General features: G+C 38.9%; 1 protein-coding gene across 1 annotated transcript in view; it reads left to right on the plus strand.

Annotated features, from left to right (window-relative positions):
* The window catches only part of LOC109463437 (delta and Notch-like epidermal growth factor-related receptor), a 34913-nt gene that overhangs the window by 5299 nt on the left and 6527 nt on the right, over positions 1 to 23087 (plus strand). Inside the window, exon 2 of the mRNA XM_019760252.1 lies at positions 14573 to 14785. Coding sequence (XP_019615811.1) covers positions 14573 to 14785 — 213 coding nt within the window. The remainder of the gene's footprint in view (positions 1 to 14572; positions 14786 to 23087) is intronic.

Genomic DNA, 23087 nt, shown 5'->3' on the forward strand with positions numbered 1-23087 from the left:
TAAAGAACCTTCTTGTACAGTCTTACATTTTACCATCCTGCTGGAATGATTGTCCACAGCTGTGACAGTCCTGTTCTGTATTCCCAGCCGCCTGTTTGACATTGAGACGAATGTTGTGGCATTGATCTGGAGTAAAAGGCAGCGGGGCAGGTTTTACGGCGGCCCTTCGGAGATCTGTCATGTTCCCAGCAAACACTCCTGTAAATCTGCTAATATCCTACCCTCCTTAACAGGCCTGGGCTTTTTTTCCGCTGAGGAAACCATAAGTAGAATAGACTATACTAAATGTAATCATCACCATGATCAATGAGAAAAATTCTCCCCCCAAATCACAAGTTTCCCAGAAAACACTCCCGTAAATATGTCCATATCCTACCCTCCTTACCAGGCAACAGGATCTTTCCAGTTGAGAAAACAATAAATAGCACAGATTATGCTAAATACAATCATCACATTACCATGATGAATATGAAAAATCCCCCCAAAAAGCACAATTTCTCTCACTATTTTCATGTTGGTATGAGGTCTCCGAATTCTAGTTTCCATTTGTAATTAACTAATTTTAATGTGATTATTTTCATCAATGGTCTAAGGACCAGTAAGAGTACACATACATGTACATGTAGAAGTGAAATGCCATAAGGAAAACATACCATAAATCATAATGATTATAAAAACCTCTTTAAAAACCGTTTGCAGAAAGAACTTTAAAGAAAATTCTGAAGAAAAAAAAGCACCACCATAGCAAATAATATTCCTTGCCCTAATGATAAAGGGAGTAGAATATACATTGTAACAAGTCTCTATGTTGTAAAACTCCCGTTGCTTCCAGCTAAAGCTGTAACCTGAGTAACCAGTTACAACCTATCGATAGTCTTCAGTTGTTATTTTCCCCCAAAATACAATTAAGTTTCTGTGACTATCACCTCTTCAAAGATGTCAACCCCGAGACCAGACTGTAAGGTTTGAACCACTCACACCGGGAAGGTCCCCTACTCTTTTCGATAAGTGTGGTGGATTCTTTAACATGCGTGGGGTGTGGCTCTCCTCAAACACGGGACCTCCATTTAACGTCCTATCCGAGGGACGTCCCTAGCCAAAGCTAGCTCATTTGCACCTGAGCGAAGTGAGGAAAGTCGTGTTAAGTGCCTTTCCCAAGGGTACAAGATCGGTGGCATGTCAGGACTCAAACACGGGACCTCTCGAGTCTGGGCCAAAGACGCCACCACTATGCCACATGACCCCACCTTGTTATTTTCCCTCAAAATACACGGCTACAATTAAGTTTCTGTGACGTACATAACTGGCTGAGAGAGGCAGTTACCCGGCCCGTAAGTGGGTATCCTGCTGACATGTGCACAGTCAGCACAAAGTACCTCCCATTCGGGACGTGGTGTAATTGGGACAAATAGATACTTGTGTTTATGGCAGTGTTTATTGGCTACACGGCTGTTATGTTGCAGTAATGGTTGTTGTAAACACTCGTTTTCCTGTTAACTGTTGCGTTTTGGTGCTAAAGATAGTATCCTGTAGATTAGGCCACACCAATTTAATTTCTTGGTTAACGGATTTGCCCGCTTCATTTTTTTCTGATTTGAAAATAAAAATAAAAATTCAGAATCAACTGCAAAATGCTCATATTTTGCCCTGAACAGTTGAAAACAGTCCTTTTCATCCTAGTTGTTACAGTTATTCCATCTTTCAATGCAATGGTATCATTAAAAGTTCAAAATTCATTGTTTAAAATTTGAACCAGCCTGGTGTGTTGACTCCTATTGTACCATTTTGGGCTATAATAGGATGCCTAGGCCTGTTTTTATTTTTATTCTTTTCGCCCGCCCGCTCCATTATTTTTCTAGAAAAATCCGTTAACCAAGAAATTAAATTGGTGTGGCCTTAGATAAATGTTCTTGTTCCACCTGGCTGAGAGCTTTTCAGTGTACCACTACATGTAGGTTCTGTTTTGGCCTAAAACATTGCACAGTCCATATACAATACAAATTTTTAAGTCCTACAAGAACAGCTGCACAGACTGTAACACTATGGAACTCCCTGACAAGTATTTCCCTCCCAAATACTCCCAACTTATTAGCCTTCAAAATCAACAGTCAGAGTCATCTCCATTAGCACATCATGTATTATTAACTTCATACAGACTTTCTAGTAAGTAGTTCAATGCCTAGAAGTGGTCTTTTGGCCTTAGATTTAGCAAGCAAAAAAGGCTGCCACCTTAATTTGTGTTTTTATCTTTGTATCCAATAATATTATACATAGCTCTGCTTTGGCATAACACAACTATCTTTGTACACGTCACTTATACAATGTATAGTGATGTGGGCCTATTATAACATAGCTCAGACAAGCCTTTATGTTTAAAACTATCTCACATCAGAGAGACTCCTTCCGTGAAAGAAACAGTCTGGCAAAGCAGTATTGAATTCAGACAGAGTCAGTATGAATCTGACACACCGGTAATGTTATGGATATGAGCTGAAGAACTCTATGGTCTTCATTCTAAGTGAAATGTCAAAGAAAAATCGGACGATGATTCTGGAACTGCAGTAAAGAAATGAGGCGGAGTAACGAAACAGACTGTACAGGCCAGCTGTGCTGTATGGCCTAGGAAAAAAATGTTGTGTTTCCTGTTTCAGTCCTGAAAAAATTAGCGTTGGTAGAAATTACATTGTTTCTTTCTTCTTTATCTTCTTTTTCTTTAGACTTTGGCAATCTCTAGTGATCCAACTAATATAATACAGTTCAACAAAGTAAAACTTGCATGAGCACACTTCCATTTTCAATGTTACTGTTTGAAAACTGATTGCTCAACGTTTCATCACTCACATGTCAGGTCATGGAGCTAGAAAAGGATAATCAGCTTGAAAAATTTATGTCGCTTGCAGGGATCCACAGAAAGAAAGGCTAGGGTCGGCAGGTTTTTCTAGGGTCGGTGAGGGAAACAGGAAACACAACATCTTTTTCCCTAGGCCTATGGGCCCCATTTGGAGGAAACATGTCATAACCGTGGAGATTGGATTGGGCCATTTTGTGCCATTTTGCACAGTCTGCTGCAGGAATGCGTGAGATAGTCTGAGTATTCAGACAGTCCTTCTTTTGACAGATGTTTTGGAAAATCCTACAGGAAAACTAAAAGTTTTCAGTTGTACTGCCTGCAACATAAACTGGAGTAAATCTTAGGTGCTAAAGACATCAAGTGGACCCAGCGTTAAACAGTCCTTGACCTGTGGCTGTATTACCCAGGTAGTTGATCCCTAGAAGGTTGCCTAACTTCTAAATTGCCAGAAATTCGAACATGATTTTTTACCTGAAAATCTACCCAGGACAACTTTGGATGGTAGGGCTTAGTAACCTGCAAATATAGGCATAATATCCATTAACAGTCATCTAGTGATTGAGAGGGCAGCAGCCATATTGCTGCTGAAAATTTATTTTAGATCTCACAGTCTTGTCGGGCGAGTTTATTCCCTACCATGTGATGTTGGCCTGAACCGATGGAGTTAATTCATTACCGTCATCATGGCTCAGATATCCCTTTGTGTCTGCCATGCCACGAATGCTGAAGACAAGATGAACACAGTAAATCAACCAGAATGGGATGTTCTCTTCTTTCTCCCCCATAAAAGCTTTCTTATTAAGACTTTTCAGCAGAACCCTGCCCTCTGATGCAGACCTTGAATAAAGTTCCTTTAAGTTACGCGAACGCAAGAAGATAAGTCCCAGCTCTGTACTTTGATGTTAATGAGAAAATGGAGGCTCTATTGAGTGTGTATATACAATATGTGTCTGTAGGGAGTTAGATGGGTGATCAGTCTTGGCTGCTCTTTCAAACTCCAGATGCAGTTTTCAAAGACGTGCGTTTCTCCACGTCCCCTTTAGCCTTATCAGATAGCAGACAGGGAGGAAGTCATTCTACCTGGGCTTTAGATGTGCAAATGTTCCTCTCACTTTGATGTCACACATACATATCAGGACACACCATAAATATACATATGTCTCAAGCCATGCCAATTGATTTTTAAGGTCCAGGGACATTTTTGAAGGTAGATATTAAGCAAGCAGTCAAGATGAAATGGTACAGAGAGGAAAAAAGGAAATACTCTCTGATACTGTGCCCAACAAGGCGAAACCTGGCCATCAGACTTCATTTTAAGTTGCTGTTCTAGCTTAGCATTGAATTTACAATTAGAATATCTATAACATCTATTTGCAAGCATGTCTAACTCTCAGGAGACAGGGAACAACAGACGGTAAACTGGATAGTGAGACATACTTGTGTAAGTGTTGTTGTAGCTGGCCCTGTCCTTGGTGCTGAACACTGGTTATTCTTGTTTGTACCATCCACTGCTACATTTCACACAGTTTCTTGTTTATCTTTTTTCAGGACAATGTTCTGTAGGCTGTTCATATTGTAGAGTATATGATCATTGGATGTTATTTAAAGCTATCTAGTGATAATACTCCTACTATACTTAGAGTTCCAATCTTCAATAAGAATTTCCTAAGTTGGTAACTCTGGTACTGGGAGTCATGACTGATTCTTGTTCTGTTTTAGTGTGTTATAATTTCTGACCTTTACGCTTGCTTGAAAACTGGTCCACACAATATATTTGGCACTTTATATTCTGTGCACAGTCTCTAAAACTAATCAGATCACAATACATCGGTTCTTTGTATTCTACACATAGCGGCTATTTCTCTTCTCACAAGCAGAGGCAGAACAGAAGATAAATCAGGACAAAAATACATCCCCGACTCAGCATGGCCTCTGGGCAGGATCTAGTGCCTAGTCTCAGCCATAGTTTGTGCAGCACAGATAAGGCCACACCAAGTTAATTTGTTGTTTCTCGGATTCGCCTCTTCATTTTTTTTCTGATTTGAAAAAAAAAAAGATTCTGGTTCTGAATCAACTAAAAAATGCTCATATTTTCCCCCCAACAGTTGAGGAAAGTCCTTTTCTTCCTAGTTGTTATGTACTTTTTTCATCTATCAATGCAGTGGTTTCATTAAAAGTTCTAAATATATTGTTTAAATATTAACCCATCCTTTTGTGTTGACTTCACGGCTCTTATTGTAGCATTTGGGGCTATAATAGGATGACTATAGACCTGTTTTTATTTTTATTTTTTTGCCCTGTCGCTTCATATTTTTTCTGAAAAAATCCGAGAAACAGCAAATTGAGTTGGTGTGGCCTTAGCATAGATGATATAGCTTCAGGCAGAGAGGTACCAAACCTGTCAGTACACAGGCTAAGAAGTTATGTGTACAGCTTCTGTACAGATCCCTGCTGTATCCCTGCTGATGTCTGCAGAGTTACTCACATGGTAAATTTCATTCCCTCTGGGGAAAACTTTTGTTTGCATGAGCCACTTAAATTTTATGTCGTTTTCTGTTTGGGGATTTTATTTGGAACATACAGGAAAGTAAGAGACCGGAGGGTAACTAGGATCTGGTAACTGATTTGGAAATATGGGAAGTTGCCTTTTTGGTAGTGTAGAGCTGTTTGCAAAACATTCAGTATTTTAAGGCCATTTATATATAGACAGAGTAAAATCACTGGTAATGATTCTATAAAACCCTTTTAAAAACAATTTTGAACAAGTCATTGCCCAGTGAAGTGGAATAGTCACTCTAAATTGTCCAGTTTTGCTAGAATTTCTGCCAAGTTATGAGTATAGTATCCTTTATCCCCTAGCATATTTAAAACCAACATCATATTATTAATATGGGCAGAATTTTCACACACAGCCTATCCATAACTCATTCCTACATCACAATGTCCCCACCATAAATGTCAGATATCCCCTACATGTTTATCTCCCAGTATGCCTGACATACTGAGGTCCCCAAATCCATCCCAAATCCAGAACCTGTCAGAAGGATTCTTCACACTGAAAACTTTCCGTGCCCAAAAGCCAACTCAATGCTTTACGTGTTTCACAGAGAAATCCTGAAATATGCACCTGCAACTTTCCATTTGCAGGAAAAGTAGTTAGATCGGAGATAAAAATGTAGAAAACAGGATTCAGTTCATCTATTTCACCAGCAGTATAATAGTACTGCAGTGCAGTTTTGTAGGATGACAAATTTTGAGCCTCATGATCTGAACCACATTTAGCTAATCCACAGTGTACTAAAACCTACTTAGCAGAGCAGCACAGGAATTGTACTAGTGACTAAGTCATTTATAAAACCTTTTCTAAATTGCAGGGAACATTTCTATTAACTTGCAGTATTGCGATAAATGGAGAAACAGTGAAGCTATTTTTCCTTTTCAGAAGAAATTGAAAAAGTAATCCCAAGACGTTAGCATTACCTTTAGAGTTAATATCATTCCTTCCACGTAATGCACAATATTCCCCAGAACAGCTTGGAATGCGATTTCTGCCTGATTTCCTGATGATCAGCCTGCCAGTCTGGTCCTAACTTCTCATCTGTTACAGCTTTACCTCCACTTAACTCGGAATCAGTTCATACGTTACCCAATAAGGCATGTTCCAATCTAGTTTATGGCATGATTCTGTCTTTAATGGTAATGTTCTGCTGTAGTGTGTCCCTGAGGGGGAATAAAGGACATGTAGAACTGATGACTGCAGTTAGGTGGAACATCATGTCTCCTCATTATTCACTTAAAATCCATTCTCTGTAATTCTGACCTCAAGACTTTAGAAGGGCATTAGATCAATGTCTGCATTATTGCATTACAATCGTGTTTCTGTATGTGGAAAGGACTTCCGCTAAATCTGGACAAGTTTTGTTCCGACATTGTTTTCAAATTCTCTAAAAACTTCACTTCATCAAATCAGACTTATGTTCTTTTCTCATTAGAATTCTATTCTACAAGAATCATTGGAAAGCTTATTTAATTTTTTGTTCTAAAATGATATCCCATTTGTATTAACCTCATGTACTTTTGAAATGGCTGGATGTTCAGTTTAAACTGACCAGCAGTAACGTACATGATGAAGCAATGTCTTCGCTATAAATATAAGAAGTCATCTTAACTTCAAATATCTCTATTTCTAATGCATTTATTAGCCAGTAATAGTCTTTAATAGAAAATATTGACATAAAACCGCTGATGCCCGGCAGTTCCTGACACACAGGCCTGCCTCCTTAGCTTGTATAGTCAATACTAACTCCTGCTGTGGGTAATGGCAGCCATGCTGGTGTATTGGCAGGTGGAGGATGGAGTAATGATGGGATTCATTCCACACTTAAAGTCTTAAACCACCGTCTGAGTCACAGTGGGAAGTCTCCTTCTCCTCTTTGTCCCTTGTGGTGTGGTCACATATGTAGTAAATCGGTGCACGGTTTTGATGGCGCAATGAGTGTTTTCTAGCAGGCTGTAGCACTGAACCAACCATAGACAAGCATCTAAGACAGCGTTTCCTATATTAACAAGGCAACTGAAGTTTGCAGATCACTTGCAAAAATATCTCAAGTATGTCTGTTTGCAATATACAATCATATGTATTATGATGCCATCAGGCATCACATACTTATATGTAACTTGGCCCTTAGTTTTGTTGACTGTGGGCACTACAGAATCTGATACCTTTCTCAACTACCTTTCCCCAAGCCATGCTGTCTTCTGCTATCTCATGTTGAGCCCAGTCCATACTCTGATGTTATCCTTACATCTATACAGCAGTCCTAAAACATTGATTATTATAAGATTTCTAACATAGGTAAAGCATGTAAGGAAAACTGTCTGATATTTTGGTACCCAAGTTGCATCTGACCCAGATAACAGCATGAGTGTAGCCCAGTCTGATCAGCCCGGCCAGCCTACAGGGTCCCTGTCTTACGTCTTAATAACCACATCGACCCTGTGAGGTGTATTGGACTGTGTTTTAGCTCCCAGTGTGAAGACTGGTGTTGATTGTGTTTGAGGATCGTTATTCTGGTGTCAGGAAATCGATGGCAGCACATCATGATGCTGGAATGACAAGCTGGGGCAGTGGTTTGTGCGGGTAGAGTTAGAGAAATCAATTTGTGTTTAACATATTTCTATTTCTGTATTTGTAGGACCACTGTGTTCATATTTCTGAGGTTTAGTGTTTGCGCCATGAATACATATTGTTTTGCTATGAACATATGGGACTTTCAACTTCTTTCTTTGCAATTATTAAACAATATTATTGTTTTTACTACGTTTCATCTTCTGTTCCAAACACTAACCTCTGACCTGACCAATGGCCTGATTTGTTGACGTCTGTCACCATGGCAACTGGTGTTGGGTTACATCATGTTGCAATTTTGGTAGACTCCTGTCTGACCATATATATATTAATGTAACAATACATGTATTTGAGTAAGAAATACAAACCATATGCGAAGGTAAACATTATGCATTTGCTTTGCAAATGTTACCTTTCTAGTTCAGTTTTATTTTAGAATCAGTCACTGAAGCTTTAATTAATCTTGCTTATTCCTTGTTTTGTGGATTCCATGGAAGACCCAATGACCCTGCAAATCTAAACCCAGTTTCTATGCAATTTATTTATTTATTTATTGATCTTAAAACAATGATGCAATGATTCTTAAAACCCTGCAAATGGTTATATAAGTCCACAATTATCACAGTTGGCAAGCAGACTAAACAAAGTGTCCAAATGATCAGCATTATTTGACAATATTTCAGTTCCACCTACATGTGGAAATTGAAAATCGTTAACTTAATTACACCAACGTATAGATTCTGGAAGTGATGGTAACATCGTGTAAATTGTACCTCAGGCATTTTTTGTGTGCTCCAGGAAAGGCCTGGTGGAGGCTATTATTTCAGATCTATAATATTTTGTTTACTTTAAGATGAAAAGAAATGTTGTGCTGTGACCGAAAACATTTTCTGGTGCATCCCAGCCTTGGTGCTGAAAACTTAGTGTTTATTACTGCAGTGCTGAAAGAAATTTTACTACCATGTAAATCCAGACATAACTAACCACAGATGGAAACTCCTGCAGTTTTTAACCTCCTACTTGACCCCACTTAGACTACACGAATCATCACTCCTCAGAGAAACCGAGCTAAGAGCTTTTGGAGAAGACAAATTAGCCGAGGATTGTGTGTTCATGTTATATAATGCAGTTTGGCTTAGTTTTCTCGGCTCTACCAGACCTGACATTGATTTTCTGTACCCAGAAGACCTGGAAGTTCCACTAATGCATCTCCTGGCCTTTAGGCCTATTAGCTGGGGAGGTCTGGGGAGAGTTATGTTTGGTGTTACACTTGACTGGGGAGAGGTATGTTTGGTGTTAGACTTGACTGGGGAGAGGTATGTTTGGTGTTAGACTTGACTGTGATGAAATTGTTCCCCGCCTGGGAGAAGCTTTTGTTTTGCCCTGAAATTAGGGGTATTAAAAACTGAAGAAGTACTCCCAAACTTGCTAATGTAAAAGGGTTACTTCTGTGTTTTCAGTTATTATCCAGTCTTTGATGATCCTACCTTTAAAGGAATTGCCTTTGTTTAAAAGGGCATTGTTAAACTACCAATTTTAAAGAGTCATGTACAAAGTAACTAGAAGAAGCAGTGAAGAAGAGGATAGACTTTGAGCTCCATAGCTTGGGAATTGTACATCCAAACTTGCTTTCTCAGTGAGATCTATCAGTTAGTTTTACAGTGTTACAACATGTCAACCTGTTCAAGGACTCTTCTGGATTGTCCACACATATCCAGAACTGTGCCTGGGGCAAATACACATTCTTGGATACGTATACATTTTGTAGATTATCCAGAGCCATGCCTGATCCTAACCCATGCAAAGAACTCAGAGATAGCCACGGTTCTGGATACAATAGAGACTATCCAGAACTGTGCCTGATCCTAACTCTAATCCATTCAGGCATAGAACAAGATACTGGCACAGTTCTGGATATGATAGGGGCTATCTAGAACTGTGCCGTCAGAAAATGTACATTCCTGGATATATGGAGACTATCCAGAACCGTACCTGATCCTGACCCTAACCAATCCAGCCACAGAACAAGGTGGTAGCATTCTGGATATGATAGTAGCAGACTAGAACTGAAGATGGACTCCAGGTGATGAATCAATCTCCCCCTAATTTCCACCCCCCTCCGACATCCCGCGAACAGTTTAACACGTCTTTACGCCCTGCGCTGGACCAGCTGGTGTGAGTCTCCTCCGCATCGATTTTACAATCCTCAGGATCAACCTTCATCACGCTACCAAATCACCTGACACAGACCTTCCCACAAAAACGCTCACCGAATCCTACAAAATTGATTCCAGTCAGATTAGTGTGAGCTCCTGACCCACATAGGAGTAACATGAGTCCTGATGACTTATTTAAGACGAGAAAATAATAGATCTTACTTTAAAGCAAGAACGTAAAGTAAGAGAACAAGATTAAAAGAGTGGGCCGGGGAAGAAATCTGTCTACATTCACTCCCTGGAACTGGGTGTACCAATTTGAAAGTACAGACTTTCCCCTCAGATTTAGAGCATACTGGTAGTACTTTCTCATGATTTAGGTTGTTTTACTTTGCAATTTGTTAAAATGTTGAGTAGTAAAATGATAGGAGTTACCATATACCTGTTAGAAGGTATAAAAAAATAGCAAATATGTGAACAAAATGAAAAATAAATCTGCTTCCTACTAACTTAAAGATACCAATAAAAAGAGTCATCTGTTTTAATATAAAAAAATCCGATAGAACAAGCCCAGAATGATGCACATTGATTTACGACCAGCAATATTATAATAGCGGTACACGATCCGCTCTACTTCATGTCCTGTGGCTGACAAATCTCGTTAAGTGATTAATTGTTTAATTAAAGGAAAATCGATGGTGATTTGGGGCATTACAGATGCTCTCCAGGCTTAATGTTATGGATACAAACACTGAAGCTGTAGAGCATCAATCAGACTGACTTAATAACTGTGCTAAATCAGGCAAATTTGGCAGAATCATGTCAGTAAGTTCAGGAAGCATCTCCAGACATATCAGTTTAAGGCCACACTAATTTAATTTGTTGGTTCTCGGATTTGCCTCTTCTTTCTTTTCTGATTTGCACAAAAAAAAGATTCTGGTTCTGAACCAACTCAAATATGCTCATATTTTCCCCAACAGTTTTCCATCTATCAATGCAGTGGTTTGATTAAAAGTTCAAAATTCATTGTTTAAATATTAGCTCAGCCTTTTGTGTTGACTTCATGGCTCCTATCGTAGCATTTGGGACTATAATAGGATGCCTAGATTTTTTTTATTTTTATTTTTTCCCCTGTTGCTTCATATTTTTTCCTGAAAAAATCAGAGATTGAACCAACAAATTAAATTGGTGTGGCCTAAGGAATGAAATATCAGCATGCTATCTGCTCCTTTTCTTTACAATACACTACAGTACATTACAATACAATGCATCACACTGCAATAATATATTACACACAGAAGACAATACCTTTGAGATTGTAGAAGAGAATATAAATAAAAGCATTTGCAATTTGGCAAGATTAAAGAATGTAGTGCAGGCTTCAGTAGTATTGGCAACGTCCGAATCCTTGTCTTACTCTTCCTCCAAGCTTCAAAATTTTGTGCAGAATTGTGAAAATTGCAAGACTTGGGAGGATTTGAGTTGTCAGTGCAGTAAACTGGGGAATGGTGAGAAATGAGGAATGAATCCAAACCTCTCATTTATATTTGCCACCCACTCCGTACTCCTTATTGATTTACCCAAATGAGGGCCATTATTTCTATCCGACACTTCTTCACTGGCTTAAGTTGTCATCTGTAGCAGGTTATATAAACCGTGGCAAATATAAAAAGTGTGTTTGCTGACCCTTGGGGAGTTATTATCACAAGACACACACTACATCAGGCCTCAAATACTGGGTGCATCAGCAATTTGTGCAACTAGAATTGTCGGAGCTTTGCACATGTTTGACTGTGTCACTATTTGTGAGGGGTAGAAATTTTTCAGTTCAGTTCAATTTGTTGAGGTGCCACATTGCATGAAGGTACTTTAAGTTTGTATACCTGAGCATACAGATTATTTTCAACATTTGACATAAAGATGAACATTTAAACCAAGTTTTTGTCTTGGCTCTTGCTTAACCTCTGCAGGAGTGAAGTACCATATTTGGCATGGCTGTGTTTCTGAAATATTGCCAGCAAAGTAACATGGCTATACATACTTAGTGCTAGTATTTTCATTTCTGGAACTGGGTAAGGCTATGATTTGATTATATGGATGACATCGGCATGCGCACAAATTTTTGGCCACTTCCAAAAAACAGTCTTCAATCATGCTGTACTTTGCCAAACTTTTTTTTTATTCGCATGCTTGCATCAGTTTTGGGGTTGCCAGAGGATGTCATCCATATAGGCCTAAAGGGTTGAACTAGACTGTCATCTCTGATTGTCTAATGTTGTCATCACATCATAATTCATGCTATGTTTAAACTTTGAAATGTCTGGGAACAGAGAAACTGGACTAGTGAGGCGTCAGTCCCAGTTTGCCCTCTGGTTCTCCTATAAGAAGACAGATAGCTCCTTACTGAACCATACCTTTTAATAACCTGTTCTGTTCCACACAATAAACGCTGAGATATTGGGTCTGTCGTGATGGACTGCGTATGGCCGCGGGGTGGCTGGACGGGATTGTACGTCCACATATCACACATGTCCTAAACAGGGCTCAAAATTCATTTTTGGAATACATGTAGGTGCACTGGTGCACCCAACCTAAAAAATTAGTTGCACAAATTCTTTTTATGGGTGCACCACATAAAAAAAAACCTAATTACAGATCTTACTGCTCCTCTTCTGAGCTTGAATGCTTGAAATTAATATGTAGATTCCGATATGATTGCAATTTGTATTTCCCTACTGTTAATAACTTATATTGTAAACAACTTGATCAGAATTCAGCCCTGTATGTCAAGGCTGTGAGATATGTTGTAAATATGTTAATACAAACAAATAAACCATTATTATATATTAAATTGAATCTGAAATGGGAGCTAACTTCAAAATCTTAAACAAGTACAGTAACAAAGATTTTATGATTTTTGTGACACTTAGATGCCAAGAATATTCTGCACACTATTATACATTTGATATGTACAAAAATACCTACAAAAGTATACACAGAAAAAAATTGTGTGCACAGCTCCAATTTTAGGTGCACTAAGGTGATGTGCACCCAGTATTTCCAGCCCTGCTGAACCTGAGGATTACTGTACCAGAGATATACAGGCATGGGTTTTACATGTGTGCTTACAGGGACTTACAGATAAGCTTTGAAAAATGTCACAAGTTGGACGTCAGGACAATTTTATCGCTGGTTTTCTGACTTTAAGATGATGTTCTGAATTTTATGTATAAGATGTTACAATGATAAACAGTTGTGTGGCTGTACCTTAGGCAAAAGAATAATTTTTGAATGCCAACACCATTCTGTATATGTATCTGTATAGCAGGTATAATCGCCCTTTGGCATAGCACACCTGTCCAGCTTCTGTATCTGTATAGCCGGTATAACCACCCTTTGTTGTAACACACCAGCTTATGGATGCTAACAACCATTAACACATATTACAAATTGTTTGTAAAATCAACATCATAACCCAGCATTCTACCAACCGTAGATTTAATAAAGATCTCATATGATTATGTATGAAAAATGGCCTGACCTGAGATGCCTTCACACATGACTGATGATTCTGCATGTTTGTAAGGTCAGTTGAGTTAACCTGTGAGAACAGTAAAGCCAGGGGGATAGGATCAGCAGATTCCTGTTGTGCAGCTCATCTGTTATAGACTCAGGCAGATTTTCTCTGGCATATCCAAAATGTCACTGCTACGGACTGTTCACTGGAATCAGTCGACTGTTTGTTTGAGTTTTGTGTTGTGTTTTTTCAACACAGATTTTCATGGAGCAATAAATCTTCATGCATGTCATTTTCCAGTCTTCTCTTCAAGTCTCATGTCATGAATTTTGAGGGTCCTTTTTCATTATATCCATTAGCAGTTGGCCCAATGGCATGCCACTAATCTTTCTGAAATTCTCAGCAAAAATGATAACATGCAATAACATATAATTATGTACATGTACCATACATTCATTACATTTGTCCTTAAAAATTATTGTGCAACATTATAAATTAACACAACACAATTAACATTACATCTAGATCAGAACACAGAACATGTAGTCTGCTTTTTTTTAAACTAAGCATTACCTGGCCATAATCTTATCTATCATTGTTATTGTAAAAGTTTTGAAAATTTCTCCTTCCAGACTTAGACTGATGAGTGTTTCCTCAACCCTTTGCCCACAGGACCTGGTTGCTGGCTAATTTTCTAACCAATAAGCATTGTTGTAAAAGTTTTGAACATTCTATCTGTATCTGTATAGCTGGTATAACTGCCCTTGGGTGTAACACACCAGCTTCGCAGGCACGTGGCGCGGCGGCAGCTAGCTACATTACACCGAATGACTTGTTACACCTAACCCTTGAACATCTAACTCTAGACTTTGCTTAAAGCTATCTAATGATAATGCCTTTTCTGTACTTGGTTGTTCCAGACTGAAAGCGATGAGTGCACCCCTAACCCCTGTGTACATGGAACCTGTCAGGACCTGGTCGCTGACTACACCTGCGACTGTCTGCAGGGATACATGGGAAGGAACTGTGACCAGCCTGTCCCAGCATGCCTCGGCCCACTTCCCGAGGGGTCATCACCATGGCAACGCAACATGACGGGATCTGTCGTGACGGTGGAGTGGGGGTACGCCAAGGTGAGACAAATATGGGCATCATGCCCAAATATGGGATAAAGCTATGTTTCCTTTGAGTTAGGAGAAGAGAAAAATAGTGGGCATGATGCCCAAATATGGGTAAAAGATATGTTCCCTTTTGGCCAGGAAGAAATACAAATATGGGCGTGATGCCCAAATATGGCTAAAATGTCTTGAGAAAGGCGGAAAGACAAATATGGGCACGATGCCCAAATATGGGCAAAATTTCTTCTGTTTGCTATGAGCTAGTAGTAAAGACAACTATTGGCACGATGCCACCTGCCTGTGATGTTTCTGTGTGTTCTCCAGAGTGTGGTAAAGTTATATCCACTGACTGATGCATGTACAAAGTTTAACATCTAACATTGAACTTCCAGTCTTGGTTAAGTTTTCAAACCACTTAGAATGAGCCTCCAGAGGAAGACAAGATGAATCGTGTAACCAGAAACGGAAGCAGGAAAAGCTTCACGTGGCGCAGTCCATTAACCCTGCCCAACCCCCGCCTACTACTCCATTAGTACGGCCCACTGGGACCAGTTCTAACATGACCATATTTGGAAGCCCACTCTTCAGAGGTTCTTGTGTCTTGGCATGTTAAGACACAAGAACATATTAAAAAGTTTAAGAATTGGTGGGGCTTTTAAAGCATCAAAAGACATCTGTCTTGTTAGTTTATAACATGCACTAACTTTTAAATCAGACATTTCTTCCAACAGACTTTACTCAGACAACGTTTGCATAATAACACATGTTTCAGCACCAATGAAATGGTGTACCTAGCCTTGATATACAGTAGCTAGATGGAACAAGCTACTGGAGTGGCTTGAAGAAAACAGTCCCATTCTAGACAAGTGGTCGATGTACAGGATTCTTCTTGCATAGGTATATGGGGAAAACAGTCTGAAGGACCACTAGAAAGTGGATACAATGGCCAAGTTTTCACAAAGAGGTTGGCTCTAGTACAGGTTAAAAGCATATCTTCTTACCCTTAAGAAACCATTTCAACTGCTCATCTTTGATGGATATGCAAGTAAGTGACATCTTCATAAGGTTATATCTTGAGATTGCATTGATAGTTTCATTTCTACCCCAGCCCCTTAGAAATGCCATACCCAGTGCCCTACATGAAAGTTGGACTCATCCCAAAAGACCATGGACCATTATCACAGGTTCATCTGCACAGGTCTATATGCATGTGACCTGGGGCAGCAGTGTTTATTGGCATAATGGGTACTGAATTATTGACATGTCTATAAGGCAATGGCTGAGGATGTAAATAGCAGATATCTTTTACCCATGAGGACTTGTAAATGTTAATCTATATGGGAGGAAAAGCATTTTGTATGGTTTAGTACCTGTTGGTTGGGACTCAAAAATTGCAGAATAGGCCCATAACATTTTATATCCTTGGTTTCTGCACTTTTTAGAGTGATCACTAAGCCACAGTACCATATCACAGCACTCAGCACTTTAGACACAGAGTATGTGATTTAAACACACACCATTACCAGTGCACTAGCCCCTTACTGTTGTGACCCTATTTTGCCCAAGGGTTTAAAAACAGAGATGGTCGAGTAGATAGAGTTAAGTAGACTAGTTTATGTCCACAAAGAGATAAAAAGCATGTTAGCACTGCCATTATAAATAAAATGATGCGGAAATGGTATTTTATCCACATAAAAACAGACAGTCTTATGCTAAACAGAAATATGTGGAAATGATATTTTATCCGCATAGAAACAGACAGATGCCTGGGAGGGAAAATTGCGTCCATTACTTCAACCGAAATGTCCCGAATTGTCGCCGATAATTTCCTTCCCACTGATGCCCATAATCCTCCTCCACATCCCCCCAGCCTCCTGGTTATCGGTTATGTACCTGAGGTGGGAGTAACAAGAACGGCCGGTTCCTTCCTAATCCTCACAGCTTTTCTCTCCATTCCAGCTCGCTATAACGTAAACCCATCTGGTTAAACGACCACTCAACGTGCAGGCATAAATCCTGAACGGCCGTTTTCCCAGCTCCAGCCACTTTCCTCAAATTTACAGCCAATAGATTTGTCAGGGAAGAAGCCAGTTTGTACTGTGTGTACATGTGCGCACACAAATTCACCTTCCCATAAGGACCACTTGGTAATTTCAGCCACTTTTTGGTGCACATTTTATCTGATTGACACAAGCATTAAAAATCCTACCTAGTAACCATCTGTCTATACGGAAATCATTTTCCACAAGTCTCTTAACTTATCACTGTAGGTAAAACTATTTCTAGAATCGTCAGTGAAGGTCAGACATCCAGGTAATAAAATATGCCAAAAAGCAGTTACTCAAGCAACTTTCCAAAATCATATCCAGTTGCTTGAGTAACTGCTTTTTGGCATATTTCTAGAATCTTCAAGAATGCTTAACAGAGACTGGAAAAAAGTACTATTCTCTTCTGCCCTTTTCCTGACCACTTAACTTGTCAGCTTGTCCAGTTCAGGTTCAGAACTTTCCTCATCAACTGGAAATGTCTGTCCTATCTCTGTCTTGCACCTTATTAAGAGACTTAGCTGTATAAACAACCGGTACCCGTGGTGTAGTGAACCTTACACACACTGAAGCATCTAGCTACCAATTATCTACTGAACACGGAGTTAGGCAGCAGGGAGAAGGTTAATCTAATGTCCAACACCTTGTTTCGACAGACGTTTCTTTTGTTAAGGCTGCAGCTAAATAATTTGGCCAGGCGCGGCATCGATTTTGGAGCGCGTTTGTCTCGCCTTGTGCTCGGTGAGAGAAAATCCGGTGAGAGTTTATCACCCTCAGCCCATCACCAATCTGCAGCGCTGCGGTGTCTGTAACAGGAAATTACAACCAGGGGAACAATAAAGAGATGCTGGTAAAAGATAAACACCTTTGCATACAGAGTAGGGGGGAGGCAGTGCCAAGATTACCCCAGAATATCTGAAGCTCTTAGAATGCAGGAGAATCGAAAACCCAAGAGTCCACATAATTTACTGATGTTCAGGGCATTATCTGCTATGACACAAAGGCGAATTGGTCACAGGAGAGTAATAAAGAAATTGTGGGGAAATTGCATAAGGAAACTTGATATACCAAGTAGAGCTTTGAAAGGATGCCAAAGTATTCTTAGAACGTCCAACTTGATTTCTTGGTTCCTTAAGAGAAAATGCTGGACCAGAAGATCAAGATAAAAAAAAACAGAGGATGAGATATGCAACAGCCTTTTAATGAATGCCAGTGGAGGTTTATGTATTAGTGTTTTCCAATCAGGACCACTTTTACTCAGCAACACAGATTTCAGCACCAAGGAAAGTTCTTGTTTTCCGTATCTTACCTACACATAACTAGATGAAACGATCTACTGTTAGCAAGGAAAAACAGGGAGCATATGCCACTTAGGCCCCTCTGTACGTACCATATGTCCAACTGCATCAAAAAACTATTAGAATGTATCCAGGAGTGGTGCAAGGAAAATAAGAGTTAGCCACAGCCCACATGTCTACTCTGGCTCCCCAAAAGTTGATATATGTTGTTTCAAAATGGTGCTTAGATGTATTGATGCAATTATGTGTACATTTTACTGATTGTTTTTTTATTGCTAAAAGGCACCCTGGGAATAAAAGAAGGGTTCATAAACCTCCATCATCATGACATATATAAAAAGGTAATTTCCCCCTATTATTTGAAATTGTTGTCTCAGCTGATTGTGGTATTGGGCGGCAGGTATAATAAAACATCTTCCCTCCCTTAACCAGAAATCAATAGGAAACTACCAGGAGTTAATTTTTCCTCTGTGTTTGAAAAATTGCCTGGACGATAGAGACAGACAGTCAGTTAATAACACTGTGGTCTTGTAGGAGTTTGAGGAACTATAATTTAAATAGAACATGACAAACCCATCATCATACATGTATGGTTAAGACTGTATGAGATCAAAATTGTAGGCAGAACCAGAACACTTTCATCATTTCTTGACTTCATTATTCTATAGTCATAATCATTCTTTGTAACTCTTTTGATTTCATGTATACATCAATCATGGACACAAATTGTATAAACTATGTAAGAATATTACATTTGACTGTACAATTGATCAAATTTGTACTTGAAATGCAGTAAAAAGTAAGATTGAGGAAGCAATAGATCAAATTTAGCAGTAGATACAAGCACTATAATTGTGTAACCATGGCTCCTAACAAGTTATGAATGATGACCACAGTTCATGCAGGAAAATATCTGGCAGCTGACACTACTACTAATATTTCAGTAGTTGTATTTCATGCTGTCAAGGGAAGGGAAGGTCACTCCAGTAGATATATGACAATTTGTGTATACTTTAGCCATAAGTGGTATGATAAAGATTCAACATATTCAGAGAGACACAGCAAAGTTTAAAAAATATAATTTTCCATCTTCTGGCTTTCCTATATTTTGTATTTCAGTTGGTAGAACTGCCAGCAGTAATTCTGTATCTACTTGTTGCATGTGGTGTCGAATTACAACATCACCGATGGCTGGAATGTGAAACTGATTGGAATCAGAATCTCCATCAACCTTCTCATATTTCACATCGACCCTGTAACTACATATTCTCCCCTCTGGGTCCAGGCCGTGACCTTCAGATGACCTCTGAGTTAACATGAGTACTGAAGGTCAGAAGGTGACTGGGTCTCAGCTCTGGGGACTTAAGACCTGAATCATGTCTCAGACTTATTGGGAAGACGATGCCGTTTTATTCCTTTTTTTATTGCTTCCATTTTGGATGTAAATTGCTACCTCAAGAGGATATCTACCTGTCATCAATATTTATGGATAATTCATCAATACAGAATATATTGATTAAGTATCCTAATAGAGGGGTGTGTAGGGACCAATGATGATGTTTATCACTTGTCCAGTCTTTTTTTATAGAATCTCATGATTTCTTTTTTAAAGAACTTAGTATTTTATAAATTATGTTTTAGTTCTTTACAAAAGGAAGATCAAATTCCATGTTGGGAACTTTCTTTCAACTGGTAACTGCAGCAAAACTTGTAAAATTTTTATTCATAGGGTTCTCAATAGCTTTTTGACTCCAGAATAAGTGATAGAACTATTTCCAGCAGAAAGTTTGTGCAACAGAAGTTGTCAAAGAAGTAAGATGTATTGCTCCATTACAGCTAATGACTACAATTGATGTAAGCTGGGAAGCACCATGTATATCATTACTATAACAACACCCATGGGACCTGTACAGGAGTGTTCCTGGTATGACTGAGTGTGATGGTACAATGTACACAGGAGCAGCACATCTGGGTCAGTTAGAAGGAATGGAGATGGGGTCTGTAACTTTGATTGGGGATGGTGACATATAGGACACTCAAGAAAGGAAAGTCTCTTTATAATAGAAGCATCTTTGCAACATAAGGCATAAATCAAGTCATTTGTAAGAAATGGAGATGGTGTCTGGTACAGAAAACTTTGATGGGGAAGGTGACATATAGCAGACTCAAGAAATGAAAGTTTTGTTATAAATGTGTTGAAGCATCTTTGCAACATGAGAGACATAGATTAAGTCATTTCTAAAGAATGGAGATGGGGGAGGTGACAAATAGCAGACTCAAGAAATTAATTTAAAGTTTCCTTATAGATGTGTTAAAGCATCTTTGCAACATGGGGCATAGATGAAGCCATTCCCTATGGAATGATGGAGAAATTAATTTTCTTACAGAAATCTCAAAAGCATCCTCACAACATTTCATTTCAAGACATTTCATTCCTAAAACAAGAACTCATGACAAGTATATTGAATTTCTTGCTTTTATGCCCAAAAGCAGTTACTCAAGCAACTGGATATGATTTTGGAAACGGTCAGACATTTCAGGTAGCATACACTACCTTTTGTTGGTGACTGAGAGACCAGAGGAGAAATGCAGGTTTATAAGCACAAACTATTGATTGATATGCAAATAAAGTGAAGACAATTATTGGCGTATCGTATTACCTGGATGTCTAACCTTCATCAACGTATTCTTGCTTTTCTTTACTAGAAAAAATGGCTTTCTTACTAGAAGTCTTGTAACATCTTCCAGAGTTTCCTAACAGTAAGACAAATGCCTCTGATGAATGTAATGATGGTCCCAGCTTTATGGAATTCAAGAAGTGGCTTACGGTTTCTTGATGGGCCTCTTGTGGCATCTTTAAGAGCCTCCTTAGTATGACGGAATACCCTGGTTCACAAGACAAGACAGGTTTGGGTCATCTCATAGAGATCAATTCCTGAGAAATTATTGATCATTATTGGTACGACCATAATTGGTATGTCTGACCATATTTGTACACAAAGGCATTGAGCATGTTTTAGCCAGTGAATCAAGCAGAGTCTTTTATACTGTCAGGTATTATTAAGTATACAATCATACAAAACATGAATATCAGAATCATCATCTGTTGTCTGTAACCTTGTATGGTGCTCCACACACTCCATCTACATCTGTGTCCAATAGAATCAAGAAATGACTAATGTGCTGCACAAAATTGAACAAGGGGTGACTTGAATCGGTCCATACATCCAGCGAGAGATCGAAAACAAAGCCGGTCGAGGAGCTTTGATTTTCCGTTTGAAGTCTGTAGTCCACCATACATCATGTAAACCCAGCCTGACAGGGTAGATACCGGTATCAGCTGCGGTCAGGGTCTCTGGTTTCTGGTTTGGCCTTGGGGAGACTCTGATTGTATCTCATTCTGTGGTAATCATACGGTGTGATCAACTCAGAGCTGAAAATAACCTCCTTCAAGTTTCAGAAGACATAAATCAACTCCCACTTCTCGAGCTTTGTGAGAGTTGTGATGTTATTCAATAATTTCTTGCTTTGTCCATTTTATGATCATTGTAAATTTTTCATTGATTTTGTCTTTAAATAATGCATTTTACTGGCTCCTACAAGGCAACAGACATGCATATAGCAAGAAATATAACAGGAAAGGAAATAACCTTTTATGGGACCTTTGACCTAAATTCTGCATCACTAATAAATGTGCCTTTAAGTACTATGTGCAAATACAGAAATGTAAGAAACACACAAACACACCAGAAACAAAACCTTAAACTTTAAAGTAATAAAAGATTAAAGGTATTGTCTCTCCTCGTTCCATTGACATATTGCAGGTAACATTCCTGACAAGTATGCAATATTGCATGTAACTCACAAAAAAGTATTTTAGCCCTAACATTTCAGAGTAACACCCCTGTCCTGTATCTATATTGATCAGCCAGTGCAGATGTCCCTTGGTGTAACAGGCACACCAATATCTTTCTCTGAAACTGTAATAATGTGTACCACATGTACCCAAATCTTTCTCTGAAACTGTAGTTATCAGTCAATATAACCACCCTTTAGGGATTAGGTGTTACACACCAGCTTCACAGGCATGTGACAAATTCCGGCAATATTGCATCAAACTACAAATGAACCAGTCACAACTAAGGGAACATATTGAAGGCACGTGACATTTTCTAACAATATCACTTTGAACACCTGTCACAGCTGTAAGCCTTTCATACAATGTAATCTAAAGCTTCAGAACTGTTAGTTAAGACTATCTGGTGATACAAGTTCCACACTGTGCATTTGATGATTATCTGAAGCAGCCCGGGGGAACATTGAATCTTTCACACATTGATTTGATCATGGACTCCAGTAGAATGTTAAGTAAGCGAAGATATCTAATAATATGATGTTACAAGGACATATAATTATATTTTGTGAATTAAATCTACCCTCTATCTTTATGGATTTATTAGGACTTCAATCATGTGACCTGCATCTTATTATATTTTTTTGTCTGACCATGACCTCTTCTCTGTGGTCAGTATAAAAAGTGGTCAGTATGGAGCCATGAGATGCTCACCATTTATCAAAATGGTAAATAAAACTAGAGAAGTAACATTTGCAAAGCAAATGCATAATGTTTACCTTCGGACATGGTCTGCTCTGTTAATTTACATACATGTACTACGAGTATATGGTGACAGGAGAAGAGCAGACCATGAAATTGCAACATTATGTAACCCAACACCAACTTCAACTTCAACTTTATTTGTTCAACCAGGTATCACACTCAGGCCACTCTGGCCTGTTTTTCAGGAAATCCTGGCCAAAAGCACAGACAAACACCTAACAGTTGAACAGATTCACAATACATACCAGTCACCATGGTGACAGATGTCAACAAATCAGTTGTCATTGGTCATGTCAGAGGTTAATGTTTGGAACAGAAGAGGAAGAAGAAACGTAGTAAAAACAACATGTTTTCCT

This window comes from Branchiostoma belcheri, unplaced genomic scaffold, assembly GCF_001625305.1.
Source record: "Branchiostoma belcheri isolate BF01 breed outbred unplaced genomic scaffold, Haploidv18h27 scaffold126, whole genome shotgun sequence".
Lineage (NCBI taxonomy): Eukaryota > Metazoa > Chordata > Leptocardii > Amphioxiformes > Branchiostomatidae > Branchiostoma > Branchiostoma belcheri.